Source organism: Rhipicephalus microplus, chromosome 9, assembly GCF_043290135.1.
Source record: "Rhipicephalus microplus isolate Deutch F79 chromosome 9, USDA_Rmic, whole genome shotgun sequence".
NCBI lineage: Eukaryota > Metazoa > Arthropoda > Arachnida > Ixodida > Ixodidae > Rhipicephalus > Rhipicephalus microplus.
The window spans coordinates 130,044,292-130,062,533 of record NC_134708.1 but is presented as its reverse complement, the minus strand read 5'-3'; the positions used below and the strand labels follow the sequence as shown (position 1 = coordinate 130,062,533).

The following is an 18,242-nucleotide window of genomic DNA, read 5'->3' as shown; positions in this document are numbered from 1 at the left end:
TTGGCGAAATGAAATATCCAGACACTGCTACAAATAGCTCAGCCAAGTCTTGAAGTTGTGCGAAGCAAGAAGAATTTAGAAGCAGAGCGCAAAGCTACCATTTCAATCAAGTGGCCTGTTTTCATACAGGGGCCTCCCCTCCCCTCCTTGGAGCACATGCTGCACGACACCAAACAGCACTCTCTTGGCCAATAGCCAGCTTATAACAGGAGTGGTGTTTGGATCCACAGTTTCCTAAAATTAACTACAAAGGACTCTGGCACTGCCATCAGTTCAGCGACCATGCTAGTGATTGGTGGTACACAGATTTGATTAGTCTTCGTGCTTGCACGCTCCAAACGCACTTGCGGATTTGTTTATTGTTGTGTTTCACTTTTGTTCCGAATAAAAGAATGGACCGTTGTGAACTTGGCCCAATTTGAATCAGTGAGCCTAAAAGGTCGAGGTGGCAAAGTGGGGTGCCCGCATCATGCTCCACAGTCTGCACATCGCACAGACAGACTCACTCGCATACAGGAATCGCAATGAGAGAAAGCGATCTGGTTTCATCATACGACCAAGGTCATGACGTGCGCTGACACATCTCTCCCTGCACAATTCGTCCTCGTGCCGCTTCTAGCACCTCAAGCGCCAGACAAATCTCTAAATCTCTACCTCTTAGAAACACTTGCAGCAGTTAATACACGAAGCAATAACTTCCCATACTAAATTAATGATCATTACTTAAAAAAGGTGGTTTGGCAACCTTTTAGTAGTACAGTTGAACACGGATATATCGAACTCGAAGGGGATCGCAAATTAGTGCAATATATAAAAAATTCTATATAAAAAGATACAGTCTCCGAGAGCTTACCTGTAGCGGACCGTCACCTACAATAGGTGCATTCAAGAATGACAACTAATTCCGCACACACACCGCAACAGAATGATTTATTTTCGTGAAGAAAAATTGCTTATCTTGGTCTCCTTCATAGTTTTTAAAATGAAGTTGAAGACGCTAGTCTCGATCTTATTAAGACTGTCCAGGTGCGACAGCCCGGTTCCCTTCATGTGGCTGATACAACAGCGAATGACGCCGAACACTGCCGCCACTTCAGCGGCGGAGTGCGCGTGTGCAGCCAGCGCCTCATCCAGACGGCCATACTCGTCGCATGAGCTGTCGGCTTGGGCATCCTGGGTCCCTACGACCACAGCTACTATGTCCTCGTCAGCGAGGCTGGCAACGACCTGGACATTGTAGTCCGCTTCCACGAAATTGTCCGCAGACACTTCGTGTGGAACTGCTGCCGGGAAGCAGAACAACAATTCCTGAAACGCGCCGTCTATGCGCTCGTCATCGTCGTCTTCACTGGTTTCCGCAAGTTCCGCCGTCTTTAAGCCTGTCTTGCGTAAGCAGCTGACCACTCTGTCCGTCTTCTCGTATCGCCATGCGTTGAAGATCTCGACAGAACTAAATTTCCCCGACATTTCAGGCCACTCCTTCGTCATCCATTGCTGGATGTCCTGGCTGCTGACAGCTTCACTTTCGCCAGAAATGGTTTTGCCAACGATGTTGCAGCGCTGCTTAAATCGGTGAAGCCACCTGGTGTTATCGGCGAAGTTGTTTCACCAAGTTCAGTGGCAAACCATTTGGCCTTAGCCATCAGCATCAGGCCATCCACCGGAATGTTCTTCGCGCACTTCTAAAAACCAGGCATAGAGTGCCTTTTCTACATTCCTGTGGGCAGGAGCGGGCACATGCTCCCGACGTTCACTGTACCGCCATCTTCGCCTTAATATTTGCCTTGTCCTTTAACAAGGTACTCCGTGGTATCCCGAAGTCCGTGGCTCCGTGGTATCCCGAAGTCGTCCGCGACGGTCGACCATTTCTCGCCCGCCTCAACACGCTGAATAGCCTTCAACTTTGTCCCAAAGTCAAGGGTCTTGCGCTTCTTGACACTGGCCATAGCTAAACGAGAAGTCAGCAATTCAAGGAGTCTGCAGCGGCTTTACACACCCCGCACGCAAAAGAGAAATGCTGCACATGCGGTGGCACGTTATAACAAAGTGCTCGTGAGGCGATGGCCACCTGCGAAGGCAATAGCAAAAGCCACGAGCTGTGGTTGACTGATCAGAACTCTCAAAACAAAAACAAAAAATAAGAGAAGGCGAAAGGAGGAGGGCGTCGGCTCCTTCGTTCCTGCTCTCGGAGCCGACGGGTACGTGGAGAAAGCATGAGAGAGAGAAAGAGAAACTGAAAAAAAAAGCCGTTCGTTCCGCAAGTTAGAGATTGTGCAGTCTGAGCCCTCTCGGGTTTTGGCGGAGGTGTGGTGCCACGTGGAGATCGCCGGGCACCGTGAGTGCCAAAGTGAACCTTCCAACTCGCACACAGAGCTGCAGAGATTGCAGAATGCGGCGATTGCCAAAGTGCACCTCCCAGCTCGTGCGACGTTCGATATATCCGAAGGGGATTTTTTCTGTTTCATGGTATGCCCTCTTTTCTGTTTCATGGTATGCCCTTTTTTTTTTTTTTTTGTCACACTGAGTAAGCAAGTATGCTATGCCCAAAATTCTTGTTTACGCTTCCCAGTGCACATTTTGTATACGTACAATGCAGGACATTATTTACTGTTACTAAACTATACAGAACAATTGGCCCCATATCTGTCTGTTCGATTGCAAATGTTGTCGAAAAACCGTAGTCTCCCATGTGGGGATTGTGAACAGAATAAAACATTTATTTGATGTTTTGCACGAGAAAATCTGTGAATATCCGGGCTTCTGGAGGCACTGCGCGAGACATGAGCGCCATCTGTCGGTAATCTCAGAAAACGAAACTTGGAGGCCGTATTTTGTAGATATCAAAGTAGCTTGTAGCACCGTATCGTCTTAGCAAAGTGTAAAAAACTCCTTTTCCTGCATAGCGTCGGATTGTAAGTGCAGCGTAATAAACGTTACAGTTCTTAGCAGTACTTATGTATGCCTTTTGTAGTATAAAGAAACACACGGTAGAATATTGGCACGTTGACATAGAGCCTCAGATATGCGCAGCATTTGCTTTTAAATCGACAATAGCACCTGCTTTAACGAAAAAACCTGGGCAATGTTGGTGGGCGCTGTAAATGTAGTCATACTTGAAACGTTTTGCTTGACAAACAGACAAACAAACATACAGACCAAACTTTTTGCATTAAAGCATCCCACGAAAGACTATTGTCTATAAAACTGTTTATTATTGAATACTGCTATGAGAACACTGCAGCAAATCCCAATCGATTTCAAGTGCCCACAGTTTGCGCATGTGTAAGCACATGAGCGAATCAACATTTTGAGCCGCCATAAAAATATGTCTGCGGCAGATCGATTAGAGCAGCTCAGTCCCTTACCTAGGCAGATTTTTTAGCCAACCCGACAACTCTGGGCACTAGATAAGGTGCTATTTCGGGGTGTGCAAATATTAGAAATTTCAAATATTTTTTAAATACTGTTTGCTATTCAAATAGACTCGCACGGAAATTTTACCGTTCAAAACTATTCAAACTTCCCGCATAAAAATAGTCAACTTGCAATACAAAGTGACACCTTTAGATTTTATTGTGCTTCCCCTCATCACACTAGTACTGTGGCAAAGCTGCCTCTTAGGCTTCTCAGCGATTGCCATACTCTTTCAAAAGCTCCCATTAGCACTGTGGAGGCTACAGGGCCCCTCGGCCAATAAGAAGTACGATTAGCCCCTCTACATGTAATCATCTGTGTCATGTCGTCTGCTCACCGTCTTCACAGCGTCCGCTTGCCGCATCGTCTCTACATGCTCATTGCAAATTATGACTGGTTTATTAACTTAAAAATACGGTAAAACTATGAAACAAGCAACCACACCAGGAAATTGAAGCATGGATTTGGATTCGTTGGTCAACTGAAAATTTGTAGACACTCATGCCAGAGGATAACTTTACTTTGTGGCTGTTTCTGACGCTGTTCGTGACTCTCGTAGCACTGCTTCTCCATCAACGAGTTTCTTTGGGTTTCCCACTGCAAAGCTTCTTTCATTTCTTTTTTTGTTCCCAAGGAAGGAGATGCCGACGGGCACGAAACGCTGTGCTAGGTTGCACGTCCGTTGAAAATGCAGCATTCTTGGTCAGGCGACGCTGCCGAAGCACTGCCTCGGCACGTTAGGCTTAGCAGGCATATTTCGCTAATAACGACAAAATTTATGTCGTGCGTCGGACGCTACACACGGAGCATCAAAGGGGCCCGACACCCGAAGCGCGGGCCGTGAAGAAGGAGAAAGCAGGAGCCATGACCCAGCTGACACTCACGAAGACGCATTTATTCACAAGGCGCCACAATATATATAGCAGGATAGCGCCCCTAACATATGTATTGAAACCAAAACCAAAACCACTATACAACATCATCCCCCCCTTTTTAGAAAGGAGTTCTTAAATATAAATGAATGAAACCAGTATACAAAATTAAATGCATGCAGGCAACTAGGAATCTGCAACGCAACGTATCCAGTCACTAATGTTTACAGAAATGATAAAGGATATTTTTATACACTGTATGAACCTGCACCATTCAGAGCATGCCAGTATGTCTTCTCCCCCTCCGGGAGGAATGTTGCCTCACCGGTGTGACATTAGAATAAAATTACATAATGCAAGGCATACCTAAACATTGTTGTAGAACGGTCACAATATACAGAATTCATAGTATAATGACCTTCGAATGGTCTGAAGGCCTATGGCGTTCCGGCAGATGGCATGGTAGTATGCATGAAAGAACGGCCTCCACCAACTCGCGTAAACACCCTCCAGACGCCTGCATGAAGCCCTGTATCTCATCTACATTAACATTGCAAGGCAACGTAGCCAACCTCTGGCATGGCACCACAGACGGACCTTGTACTGGTGCCGGAACAGACGTACATAATGCAATAACATGTTGTACAGTAGACTCGAGCTAAGTGCTGGAACTAGGCTGAACTACATTAACTTGACAGCCTACACCACGTACACGAACTGTATGCGCTTTAAGCCCGTTAGAAACACTATGCATGCACCCGCGGCTATAAAACAGTCATGTTGGTATTACATAAGGACGATGCAGCATGGTAGACAATGGCAACTGATGCGGCTTAACATCGCTACTAGGAAAGTCACTGCGATTCTCATGCATTTCAGCCACTTCAGTATTGCAGTCGAATGACCTCACCCTCTTTAGTAGTCCAGCTTCCTCGAGCCGCGCAAGGTCGTCGGTCACCTCCTTAGGCAGCTGGAACGAGCGTTGCTGAATTTTCGTGGAATCCTCGTGGCCCTGCCGGTGATCCCGTCGGTGTATCGACGACTCCTGTACTCCACGAGCGTCTGGTTGAACCGCAGTACAGGTCAAAGTCTCACCAATAATCACCAGCTGAAGTGCCTGAATTGCGTTAAGTCCCAAAAGCGACGTGCCCTTCTCAGTGATAAAAAACTTCACCGGCGCAGACTTCCCCTGGTATTGCACAGACGCTTGGAAGAAGCCCAAGTTGCGAATCACCTGTTCAGAATGATTGTGGATGATGAAGTGCGATTTCAGCAACTTGACCTGTGAAAAGTGCTTCTGGTAGTCCTGGATGCTGAGCAGTGAGACAACGGCTCCAGTGTCGATGAGCAATTCGATCTGGACGCCATTGATAAGTACTGGAAAGCGCATTAACTAAACGCCATTGACGGCTCCCTGCACGCTGAGGACTGTGACTGCATTTGTCACAGTATGCCCTTTGCCTTCTTCCCCATCCGGTGCAGACGCCGAATCATCCGACGAACGGCACATCTTGCTGAAGTGCCCTTGCTTTCCGCAGCTTTTGCGAGTCCGGCGTCGCGCAGAGCAGCCCGGAAAATTCGCCCAGTGACGAGACGAGCAGCAGCAGAAGCAGACACTCGGCTGGAGTGGCGATGAAGTAGGGTAAGAAGCATGCCCCTGTAGAGCCGGATCTTGCATGCGAGACAGTAAATGAGGACCAACGCCTAGCGTCATTGCTTGCGTCACTTCACTGTACTGACTTGCGTAGTCAGTTGCTACATGGTATGCGCAACGCGTTCCTCTTTCTTGGCATAGACCAATGCCTTCTGTACAGTAAACGCGTCTCCCATCCTGATGAAAGACTGTACCAAGTTGGTGTCTCACAGCCCTTGAAGTATCTCATCTTGGATCATCGTCGTAGTTGCTGTGCCGAAACTGCAGGTGTCAACCAAACGACTCGGCTCCTATATGAACAGGACAGCAGTGTCGTCCGGTTCCTGCACCCCACGTCAGAACTGGGCACGGACGCAGACAGCGTCTTCAGGCGGCGCCAAACATGCGTCGAGGACGGCTAGGGCCTGATGATACGCATCGCGAGCCGCACCATCTCTGGTAGGCTTTACACCGTCAAGCTGCATCTGCTCGTTAGCAGCCCTGTACTATACATCCAGTCCTTCCAGCCCAAGCACATTGAGCAACAATGCCTTCCTCCTCTCCGGCGTTGCTTCTGGGGCCGCCGCGTCGATGTAAACTTGCAAAACGCCGTGCCATTTCATCTAAGACATTGGAGGAACGCCGGGGCACTGAAGAAAAAACAAGGAGTGGAATGGCGGCGTTCATGTTGCTGGAGAGACAGAGCGACGGGAGATGAGCAGCAGCCGCAGCAGGCAACGTAAGGTAGCGTCCGAAACAGCACATTAACTTGTAGCCAACTTGTTGAGTAGCCGAAATACCCAAATGCAGGGGTAAAGTATGGGTGAGCAGTACAGCAGAAGTAGTCGGCAAGCAGTATGCTCACACTGTCCCTTGGTGTCCGTGGACCCGCACAACTCGACGCCAAAATGAAGTATCGTGCGGCGGACGCGCCGCACTGAGAACACAGGGTATGGCACTGAAGCACCGGCCAACAGGAAGTACGCAGCATCCGGTAGCCAAGCAGGACCTCTTTTTATATACACAAGCATGCTATCAGGATGAATGGATGTATCCAGCTGTTCCCTTTAGACCGGGTGGTGGCTCACGCCACCTAGCTGTAAAGTTAAGTACTATCACTGTGTGTTTATGGATTGAATATCACTCGCGCCTCGGTTGTAGCCACCAATCAGTTAGCCTCCTCCTGGTTATTTCTACCAGTTTAAAGTCTATTTTCCCTTCACTGTCCCTAAACCACAATGCTTTGAAAGATTCGGCGCCATTATCTTCGACTATAAGATGGAGTCCTTTGCAGAACATTATCAAATGTTGAGCCGTTCCCTCCTCCTCTCCACACACACTACATACCGTGTCTGTGTCTTCGCATTTTTCCTCAGTACATCTTGGTCCGCAACACTCCCGTTCTAGCCTCTAAGAGCAAAGAACTACCCCAAGAATCATCGTAGATCTTTTCCCTTGCAATTTCCTGCTTAAAAGTTCGGTAGGTCTCCTGTGACGGTTTCGTAAGCATTCCAATCTTCCACATGTCCCTCTCTGTTTCCTTCACCTTCTTAACCGATGTTTCCTTTTGGCTTGGTATTCTGCTGTTGTCTAAATACTTGCTTGACAATTCTAGAGTTCGTTTCCTCCATTTAGGACCAACATTCTTCATGCACAAGTAACTGAAAACTTTCCTAGCCCAAAGCTCCTCTCCCATTTTTCTCAATCGCTCCTCAAATTCTATGTTTCTGCTAGCTTCCCTGCACTCAAACGATGTCCATCCCATGTCTCTGTGTACCCCCTGATTTGGGGTATTCCCGTGTGCTCCCAAAGCAAGTCTACCTATGCCACGTTGTTTAATTTCCAATCTTGCTTCAACCTCTGATTTCATGCACAAGACCGCATTGGCAAACGTCAAATCCGGGACCATGACACCTTCTCCAATTTCTCTCACAAGGCCACACCTATTGCAGTTCCACAATCCCCTATTTTTCATTACTGCTGCATTCCTGGTGCCCTTAGTCATTACGTATCTTTCGTGCTCCCTTAGATACTCAGCACCGTTATTTATCCATACGCCCGAATATTTGTATTTATCCACTATTTCTAGCGTGACTTCCTGTATCTTATGCTCACTGCCTTTGTTATCATTAAAAATCATGATTGCCGATTTTTCCCTGCTGAACTTCAAATCTAACCTCTTCCTCATTACCACAGATGTCTATCAATCCCTGCAAATTCTCCTTGCCGTCGGCTATTAATACTAGATCATCTGCATACATCAATGCTGGTAATGACTGTTCAACGTGTTTTCCGTGCTTGGAAAAAAAGAGGCTGGAGCCGAGTCGACTGCCCTCTAATTTGGCTTCTAGTCCCTGGAGATACAGCACAAAGTAACAAAGGTGACAAGAGACCTGTCGAAGCCCGTGTTGTATCTCTATAGGTTCAGATACCTGTTCTTCCCATTTGATAACTACCTTGTTACTTTTATAGATATCCTTTAGAGGATTAGTTATTCCATCTTCCAAATCTAGTGTGTTCAGTATTTCCAACAAGTCTTCTTAAATCATACTATCGTAAGCTCCCTTGATATCTAGAAATGCCATTTTTGCTATTTCAATACACTGCATCATTGAAAACAGATTGCCCTCCAACCTCCTTTCTTATATACATATGTACAACGTCCTCTAGGGGCCAGCCAACTGGTTCCGAAACCGGAACCGGAACCCAGACACCACGAAAAAGTACCTAATGCTTGATGCAGCGAATGAATGGATAATTTCACCATTTGTTGCTATCAGGGCAGTGGGCATGTAGCAAGAGCAAGTTCTGATCGAAGCGGGCAGTCGCTTCTGCATGGGTGCTGCCATATTGATTATTAAACACAGTTACCAGCTGTAGCTGACACAAATAATTTAATGTGTACAAAGTAAATGCGAAGAATAAACATATCACGTATCGATGTGGCGTAACACACACCAAACAAACACCAGTTTTAGTCAACCCTTGTCAATTTTAAGGCACTAATTATACCTGGGACTGTGTTTTGCTGGGCAAGCACGTGGTTTTCTTACACCCCGTAGCTTTGGTAGTGGTGAACCACAGGGGTGAAACAGTATAGTTTATTGATTAAAAAAAATAAAAACACCAATTCCAACATAGAGACACAGTCACTGGACAAAAAATAAGGTGGGGCCCATTGAGTTGCATTGCCGTCAATGGACGAGCACGTCTGCGTCTGGACCGAGTTGACAGTTGCGGCCGCTTTTTTGGTGAGGGCACTAATACATCAGCCAACACTTTGTGCTGCAATGTGGTCACATCTAGATTTATGCGTGTCCGTGTGCTTTCATGTGCTCTTCTTTTTGCCTCTGATCATGTGTGGGAAGCAGCTTGCCTCACATTTCCTGTGCTTGACTGTAGTTTTATAGCGCACGTATGTGGCAGACGATTTATCCAGTGGTGCCGCTAATCAGCTCAAGCACGGGAAGAGACGCTACAGTGAAGTACCACATATTAAGCTGTAATCTACGGTGTCAGGAAACGTATGACTCGTTGTAGAGCACTGCTTCTTTCACATATGAGCGCTAAGACAGGCACACGCCACTGCATCTAGACGACAGCATAAAGCCACCACACCGACGATTCCCTCTCAATAGCCACACGCGACAAAAATAAAACAAGTATCAAAAGGCGCCTACGGCGTGCCTTACCCTCTACACATGTGACAGCCTAACGCTCGTGCAGATCGGGAGAATTCGGGACATCGTAGTGGGGCCTCTTTTTGGCCAACCGTTTCCGTATACAGACCAGTGACACAAACCACTTTGTTCTAGCTGTCGCTGTGCTGTCGCTGTGTCGCTGTTCGGCTGCACGCCGAACTTTTTCGTGTTGCTATCTCGTAAAAATATGCTTGGGAACTTTTTTTTTTCTGCCATTTTGCTTCGAACCATTCGAAAAACTTCCTACAAGTGTTCAAAAATATTCAAAGAATATTCAATTCCCACTCGCACTTCAACATTCGAATTCGCGCCAAAAGTTTTGCTATTCGCATAGATCTAGTGCTAATCATTGCATGTTCATGAACAAGGCCTATGTCCAAATACTTTCTTGCAAGGTGCCAGACACTGTCGCAACAAAGCTAAGGTGGTAGGACGTGGTTTTCAGCAGAAACATTTCCAACCGTGAACCACTCACGACAAGTGAGAAAGACCATCAAAGTATCCCAGCTTTAACAAAAATCACTTCCAAGGAACTTGGACAAGAGTCACAGATTGGATGCATCTAACCATGCCCCTTCCACATTTTATGAAGTTTTTATACATACTTTTCAAATTAAAACGTCCTAAAATGTTTCCTCGTTCATCTTTCAATACAACTGTGACACTTGCTATTTGGGAGCAGAAATACCTTCTGTTGATTTGAGCTAACAATTTCTTTTTTTCCCAGTAGGCAATACACTCAAGCCTCAATATAACGAACCTGGATATAACGAAACACTAGTTATAACAAAGTAAATAAAAAATATCTTGAAATAGATATAGTGTAATGAACCTCTATAACAAACTTTCAGATATAATGGTCTTATTTTCATGTTACCACTTTCAAGGCAACATGTACTGTCGTAAAATGAAAGAATACAAATGTTTCCCATGTAAAAATGGTTCTCATTTCAGTTTTTATTTCAGCATTGGCTGAATATACCAATTTATGGCTGCTTGCACCTCCTACACATGCTACGTAGAAAGCTTCAATACTGCAACCGTTCCACTGAAGTTACCTGCTTAGATGCAGATTTTACTCCAGGAAAGCCAGCTTCTACGATGATTCCTGATCGCATTAAAAATACTACTTGGTCTGTCACAAAAGCAACTAACTATGTTCATAGAACCTGTACAGCAAAACACACAAGCTAAACGTTTCACTCAGATCTAGTAGAGAAGCTGTCATTCAAGAGTAGTCATTTCCTCTGATCAGTAAATAGGAGAACACTTGCCTCCTTCACTGCTGTCTCCACGGGGGGAGCATCCGGAATGACAGCAAACGTGGTCTCGGCCATGGCCAAGCCATTCGATGCCTCCGTGTCAGTCGCCTGGGATCCCGCAACAGTGAAAGACTCCCCAAGCACCGGCAATGGTTCGGCTGGAGGAAATTCAATGGCACTTTACAGGAGTCCCTTGGACCACAAGGAACACCATGACACGTGCGCAGTCATAACGACACCTTCAAGTGCTGACACCCTGCGCTGTTAACTTTGCCACCTCGCATTCGTGGTAAGGTATGCCTATACGCATAAAAACGGCTAGGTCGGTGCATTCGACGCCTCAAGACTGGTTCTATCCCGTGTCAACTTCAAAAACAAAAAAAAACACTTGTTAAAGGGGCCATGACACCCAGTTTTTTTATCATAATTTGTAGGCTTGTGCAAATATTCGAATGGTTTGAATATTCGAGCAAACAGTAGAGTATTAGAATTTGCTTCGATTCGAATTTAAATTATTGAATATTTCGAAATATTCGCAATGAACAAGTAGATGTATATCAATCCGCACGTAACCACCTGTAAAGGTGGTTTCACTGCAATGTAGTGTTGATAAGCCGTGAATGCACTTCTGCAGGGGAAATCCGCCCTGCCAGGAAGTCCCCTGCAAATCTAAAGGGGCCCCCTGCAACACTTTTTGAGCATGGTCACAAAACCCTGCCGCTCGCTAGTTGAAGCTACCGCGAAAACGCGAGCCAAATGTTATAGTGTCGCATGTGGCCTGCAATTCACAATAAATCTCAGTCATCTAAAAATTGCTCTCTTCTCTTGGTAAATGACTCCACAAGCTCAAAAATCCCTCGTCACCGCCATTGTATCGGGCTGATTTGAGCATGACGCGCTCAGTCATTCCCGAGACTGCCACTTGTGCACGCATACGCACATTTGCACTGAAAAGCTGCATATTCGAAGAAAAAAAGAGAGAACAAGTGCTGAAGGTCCGACTTTCCTCGTGCCATCCCTCCCTGCCGAGCTTCCAGCGCTTTCGTCGGGACGAGAGGAGAAAATGCAATTGCAGCGTGCAACAAATCTTTGCAACTATGCTCGTGCTGGACGCATTCTAAAAATGTCGAGGTGGTGAATTCGTGAGGCAATCAGCTTCTTTAGTGAATTCATTCCCTGGCTACTTGAAAAGTGTTGCAGGGCCCCTTTATCAAACCTTTTACAATCAAATGAATTCTTCATTTTATTAAGCATAAAAGCTTGTTATGATGGCTTATATGCTCTATGTATAATAAATTTTAGAATGTTACGTAATTCACAGGTTATCACTCGCATCCTACTGAAAGTCAAATCCTGCTACTACTCAAGGTTATTTCGACCTCCTTTGAATGAAAAAAAGGGGAATTTGCATAGAGGCTTTACTTCAATAAAAAAATATTATGCGGGTAAGTTAGGTCCTGATAAATATGCCTATTTTTCTTTATATGTCATATATACTATTCAAATTCGATTCAAAATTATCCGACCAAAATCAATATTTGCTTCGAATTAGCTTCAAACCAAAAATGCACTATTCCCTCAAGCCTAATAATTTGTATTACATTAGCTAATGCTTGTGCATTCACAAATAAGCTGGTGAAATTTTTAGAGCATTTGGTCCAGGACCCTTCAGCGGCGGTGTGTACTCTGAGCACATCAACTTCGAAGTCATGTTATGTCACGCCCCGCCGTGGTGGTCTAGTGGCTAAGGTACTTGGCTGACCCGCAGAGCGCGGGTTCGAATCCCGGCTGCGGCGGCTGCATTTTCGATGGAGGCAAAAATGTTGTAGGCCCGTGTGCTCAGATTTGGGTGCACGTTAAAGAACCCCAGGTGGTCGAAATTTACGGAGCCCTCCACTACGGCGTCTCTCATAATCATATAGTGGTTTTGGGACGTTAAACCCCACATATAAAGCAATCAATCATGTTATGTCACATGCCAGAGTCTCTTCAAACGACTTGAAATGCAGTGTGCACATTTGTGCCCACCTCCCACGTGAACAGCTAGCGGTAATTTAACTTTACTGTGCTGCGTATTGTTCAACAATGGTGTGACAGGCCATGTTTAAGGACTAACGTCAAGAGTATATTTTCTTCACTCAAAATGCAACGTCAAAAATATTTTTTCTTCACTCAAAATGAATACAACTAAAAAACAAACTGTGCATGCATTTTAAGCCTAATATTAGGTTATTTTTATGCAAGAACTAAAACTAACTGGTTGCACAATAATTAGGAATTTAATCCCCCTCCACTACTCAAATTCACAAAAAAAACTACACATTCCTTAACTTTAATACTGAGTGCCTTGGAATCATTCCATGCGAATTTGACACATTTACAGGCAGTGGACCGTAATTCATACCAGACGGATGGATATACACTAACACCTCCATATAACAAAGCCAGATATAGCAAAATATTGGCTCTAACGAAGTAAATAAAAAATAGTCATGTAATAAATATAGTGTAAGAACTAAAGCTTTATACCCTAAAATGGTTACTTTGTGGCTAGAGGGATTACTTTGTGGCACTCACTTCGGTTTCTGTATTTTAAATCTTTTGCCATGACAAGGCGCTGCCGAAAAGCAATAGGCCGCTCGAAAAGCTCACCTGACATGTCAAGTGACCTAGCGGTAGCCTGCCAAAGTTTCCATGTTACGTAGCCACTCTACAAGCCGACATGTTGAATGGTGTTTTGGCACGCATTCTTAAACCACCATAAACTTTGTTTGCTCGACCCGTCCCCATGAGAAAAACAGCGAAAACTGGTATCTACTTGTGATAGTTATTATGTAGGCTAAAATAAACTATAATATAAATTTAATCAAGTCATGTCCGTTTAAGGTTACAGAAAGGAAACTGAAATGTTGATACTTCACGGGGTAACTTTGTGACACGCCAAATGTTGCAAAGTTACCCCACGAGAAAAACAGCAAGAACTGGTATCTACTTGTGATAGTTCATATGTAGGCTGAAATAAACTAATCTGAATTTAATTAAGTCATGTCTGTCTAAGGTTATAGAAAGGAAACTGAAATGATACTTCGTGGGGTAACTTTGTGACACGCCTACTGTCGCAATGTTACTCCAAGAAGGGCAGTTCTTCCTGCGGTATCAGACCTATATGATCCAAGAAGAGGTCTCCTTTTGAGGACAACAGCGTAGAAGAAAGCAGTGACAACGAATCGTCTTCAGATGGTCAGCATGGCAACAACAAAAAGTGCTCGGCAGGAGGTACAAGTCATTCCTAGGTACTCTCCGGAAGTCTTGGCAATATATCTGAAACGGACACTCCTACCACTTTCGTGATACCAAATACTAGCAACGTCTTGAGGACCTATGGCGCGGGCTCCGGAGAAAGAAACGTCAAGAATGATGACTTCGTCGCAATAAACTTCGGACGACAACTTTACCAGGAAAGAGCGACGGCAGTCGAACCTGACAGGCACATCGTCAGCACTATGGAAAGGACACAAAGGAATTGGAGATGGGTGAACCGCGAAGACGCAATTTTGTACTCAAAATAAGAAATTCTGTACTCAATTGAATTCCCTAGGCCAGTAGGCAAATGGGGCATCTTTGAGGTAAAAGATCTTGATTTAGGAGGTACATTTACCGAACAAGTTTTCATAGAATTGTAACGTTGCTAGAGCAGAAACCAATTGTAGATAGCTCAAATAAACTTTTAATGTGGTAACTTTGTGCCAGCTTTTTTTTTTTTTTTTTGCTATCATATTCAGCCAGAAACAATGTTGTCACAAAGTTGCCCCACACGATGGGGCGATATTGCGACAGTTTTTAACCTGAATATCGCTGTTTGTAATAAAAATGTGGATTTGTAGAACATTCCTTCATGTGAGGGAACGTTTTGGAAATGTTCTGCCATAATTCATTCGCCTTTATGTTGATAATTCTCTGGCACGAGAAGGAAAACGTGCGAAATCTGTCACAAAGTAATCCCATTTCACGGTAACGAATTTTTGGATTGAACAAACTTATTTTCACGCAGTATGCAATTTTGTTATAGTGAGGTCTGAGTGTTTAGAACTGTGTACTTTTGTAAATACTTGAGTGGCTGGAGTCTGGCAACACTGGAGCCCTAAAGAGCTGTGACGTAGCACGAAGCTCAAGTTCGAACGACTACATTCCGGCGAGCGGTATTGTCCCGTGGCGAAATGTTTTAGCATTTTTCAGCTGGTCATTGAAATTGAACAATTTGCAGCCGCTGACACTTCGGTAGAAGACGACAGTCCTGCTCCTTGCTACATACGATGTCAACCATCCATGGCAACATGACGGCGGTGGGTGGGGCTAACAGCCAGAGACTTCTAGGGCTTGTTTCGCATTGAAATATTATTTTACGATCCCCTTTTATATCTTTAACCCTCTACTTCACCGACAACTACAAATGTTTAGGTGGCTGTGTCATGGCCCCTTTAATTAGCCTGACATAGTGACTCCCATTCATCTAAAATGAGACTGAGCAATACAGGGTTAGTGTGTAACATAAGTTATAAGCAAGGAGCAAAAAACGGCGGGCAAAATTTGCCACCGTCCCATTTTTACAGCCCCAGCAAGACGAAGGGCTCCACTAGCGATCTCCGATTGGTAATACTAGGTGCACCCACATCATGCACTTCAAGACCAAACCGAACAAGCATCGAATAGTATTTCCATGTGCCAGCTGAATAAAACAATGAACAGCTGAGTTTATATTTTAGCACGAAATAATGCTTACAGCCTAATATTCCTCACATTACACAAAGCTCCATGAATAAGTTACTTCTCTACTTTATAGGCACTACCAAGGTTTAGGTATGACTGTGCTACTATGCCCATGGGATGTCAAAGGTTGGATATAAGTATAGCGGCAATATGACCTGAAAAGCAGTCACTGAAAGACAAAGGAACTATTTAAAATATTTCAAGTTTGTTCATATATGTGCACACTCCCCTAGAAAATACTCCATTTTATGTCAGTGCCATATTGTTGTACCTCTTATTTAGCATAGATGAAAAACTTTATGCAACTGTCAATTTCCAAGACGACACCTTCCAATAATGAGGCACTTTTCCAAGCAACTGATTACTTCAAGGAACTGGTTCCTTCAAGGATCACCTACCCCTTACTTCAACATTCGTAATAACTCAGTACACTAATAGGGGATACTCATACTGCTTGGCGTGCAACCGCGAGCGCATCCACCTTTTGGGGGAGGAGGAAGAGGGAGGGGGTACAATCATTTGCTATCATCTCAAAGGATAGGCCACGAAGAGGCTGAGCCCTTGGCAGAGCTTGTAGAACAAGAGAATGCAGCTGTCTCTTTCATCATCCAGCGCTGAACAGTCAGCGAACTTCACTGTGCCATCACAAATCAACAAGAACACATTATTGGAGTTCTGCATGCTTAGAAACTTATCAAAACAGCAGCTGCAAAAGGTGCACCGCTCCGTAATGCTGAAATGCTGTTCTCTAGTGGCGTACGTGCGCTTCTGATCAGAGTGTAAGTGTTCATGGAAGAGGAGGCGCGACTCTCAAACTTATAACCTTGTACAGCAAAACATCTCCATTGTATTCCCCCCTGAGAGAATAAACACTAGGCATCTCTAGACAAATCTATTCGCGGTGAAGCACCCCTATACTGCAGCAAAACCACCGTTACAAAGGAATTACATGCGGACTAATAAACACCTATTCGTTCATTTCGAGTACTTTGAAATTTTCAATCACTTAAATTCAAATTGAATTGAATTCAAATACTGTATTATTTGTTCGAATACTCAGAGCATACAAATATTTCCACAAGCCTAATTAAAACAAATATACTGTCATATCTGATGTCATAAGTTGGTTCAACTGCATGAGTTGATCGCTTTTATCAATCTGTAATGCTAACAAGCTACTGATCCACCACGCTCTGTCGTGTGAGCATGATATTGGTTTTTCGTTTTAAAATACATATATCATTATAAAACACTATTAGCGCTACCTTGTTCCCACCATTGTTAGGGCTCCCTCGCTGCCTGAACAGTGCACAAAGCATTGAGAAGTCATCACAAAACGAAAATAAAACAGCAGCTAGTACTTGAAAAGCTTGTTTTCAAGCCCAATAAAACATGTTAGATTTTTGGGTTTCCCAACAGATGGTGCGGTACATTTTGAGTATCCCCTATTCACAACATTGTTGTGCCTTACCGAAATGGTATAGTGGGAAAATTTCTCACAAGCAAGAGTCCCGACGGCCAGCGCTGCACTTTTGGAAGATTGCTCCAACGATCCTGCCCCAATTATAATGGCATCCATCTTGGCCAACGAAGCCTGCACAGCCAAAAGCAAAAACTGTGGTCAATCACTCTAGCTATGAGGGGTGGCCTTGGCATTATCTGCATTGCATTGAAAATGATTGTCACTTCGAGGGAAGCATGCCAGGAACGTTTACAAAAAGCCTAACAAATACCAACATGGGAGCTAATATTGCCCCCCTCAGTCACATACGATGCCATCTTCCAAGCATGGATGCATAATTTTCCTTCACGTTGTTAACCATTTTTGGGCACACACTTTCCACATTTCATGAGACCGCAGTGCATTCCTGTCTTTTTCCAACAGCAAGAAGAATGAAACAGTCTGCACGAAGAGAGAACGGCGAGAACATTAACACAAACGAAATGCAGACCGCTTACTCTCGCGTCATACTGATACAAATATTGCGCACAGATTCCATTTGTACATTACAATACCTGTATCTACCTTCCTACTTCTATTCAAGCAACAGATTACACAATTTACACATGCCTCCTCAAATAATTTTTGCAGTGTCACATTCTACTATAAGGTACGCAGAAACATTCCTTGTATAAGTCACCTCAACCATGCTGGGGCGCGCATGCGAGATTACAGGCAAGCGGCGTTCAGTCGAACATTTCACCTCTTTCCAAGGTGCATAACATTTTAAATGTTGGCAGACGCGATCGCCAGTGCCTAGGGCTTCCATTACACTTGCCAGCTCGAAATGCGCGAACCTCGTGAGAGGCACTTTAAGATGTACACAGACAGAGGAGAAATTAAACGTGTGCAATTAGACACTGTTAATAAGAGTCTAAAAGACCCTTATGGCCTATTACCAGTCTGGTTATTTGTTCCTGTGCTGCCTTACTAAGCCATGCTGAAAACAAAAAGACGCAGGAGTGCGTTTATTTGACGGAGGACACTTAACTCGCCATGCTGAACAATGAAAGGAGAGACCATATTCTGCAAATGCTGCTGAAAAAAAATTTCAGGGATATGCCAAACTATAGAAGCCTTTTTACCAGCATA

General features: G+C 44.5%; 1 protein-coding gene across 2 annotated transcripts in view; it reads right to left on the bottom strand.

Annotated features, from left to right (window-relative positions):
* The window catches only part of LOC119163054 (uncharacterized), a 149,105-nt gene that overhangs the window by 104,215 nt on the left and 26,648 nt on the right, over window positions 1-18,242 (bottom strand). For both annotated transcript variants that reach the window (XM_037414988.2, XM_075874304.1), the window contains exons 5-6: window positions 17,150-17,243; window positions 10,895-11,040 (exon numbers count right to left, since the gene is read on the bottom strand). In XM_037414988.2, coding sequence (XP_037270885.2) covers window positions 10,895-11,040; window positions 17,150-17,243 — 240 coding nt within the window. The remainder of the gene's footprint in view (window positions 1-10,894; window positions 11,041-17,149; window positions 17,244-18,242) is intronic.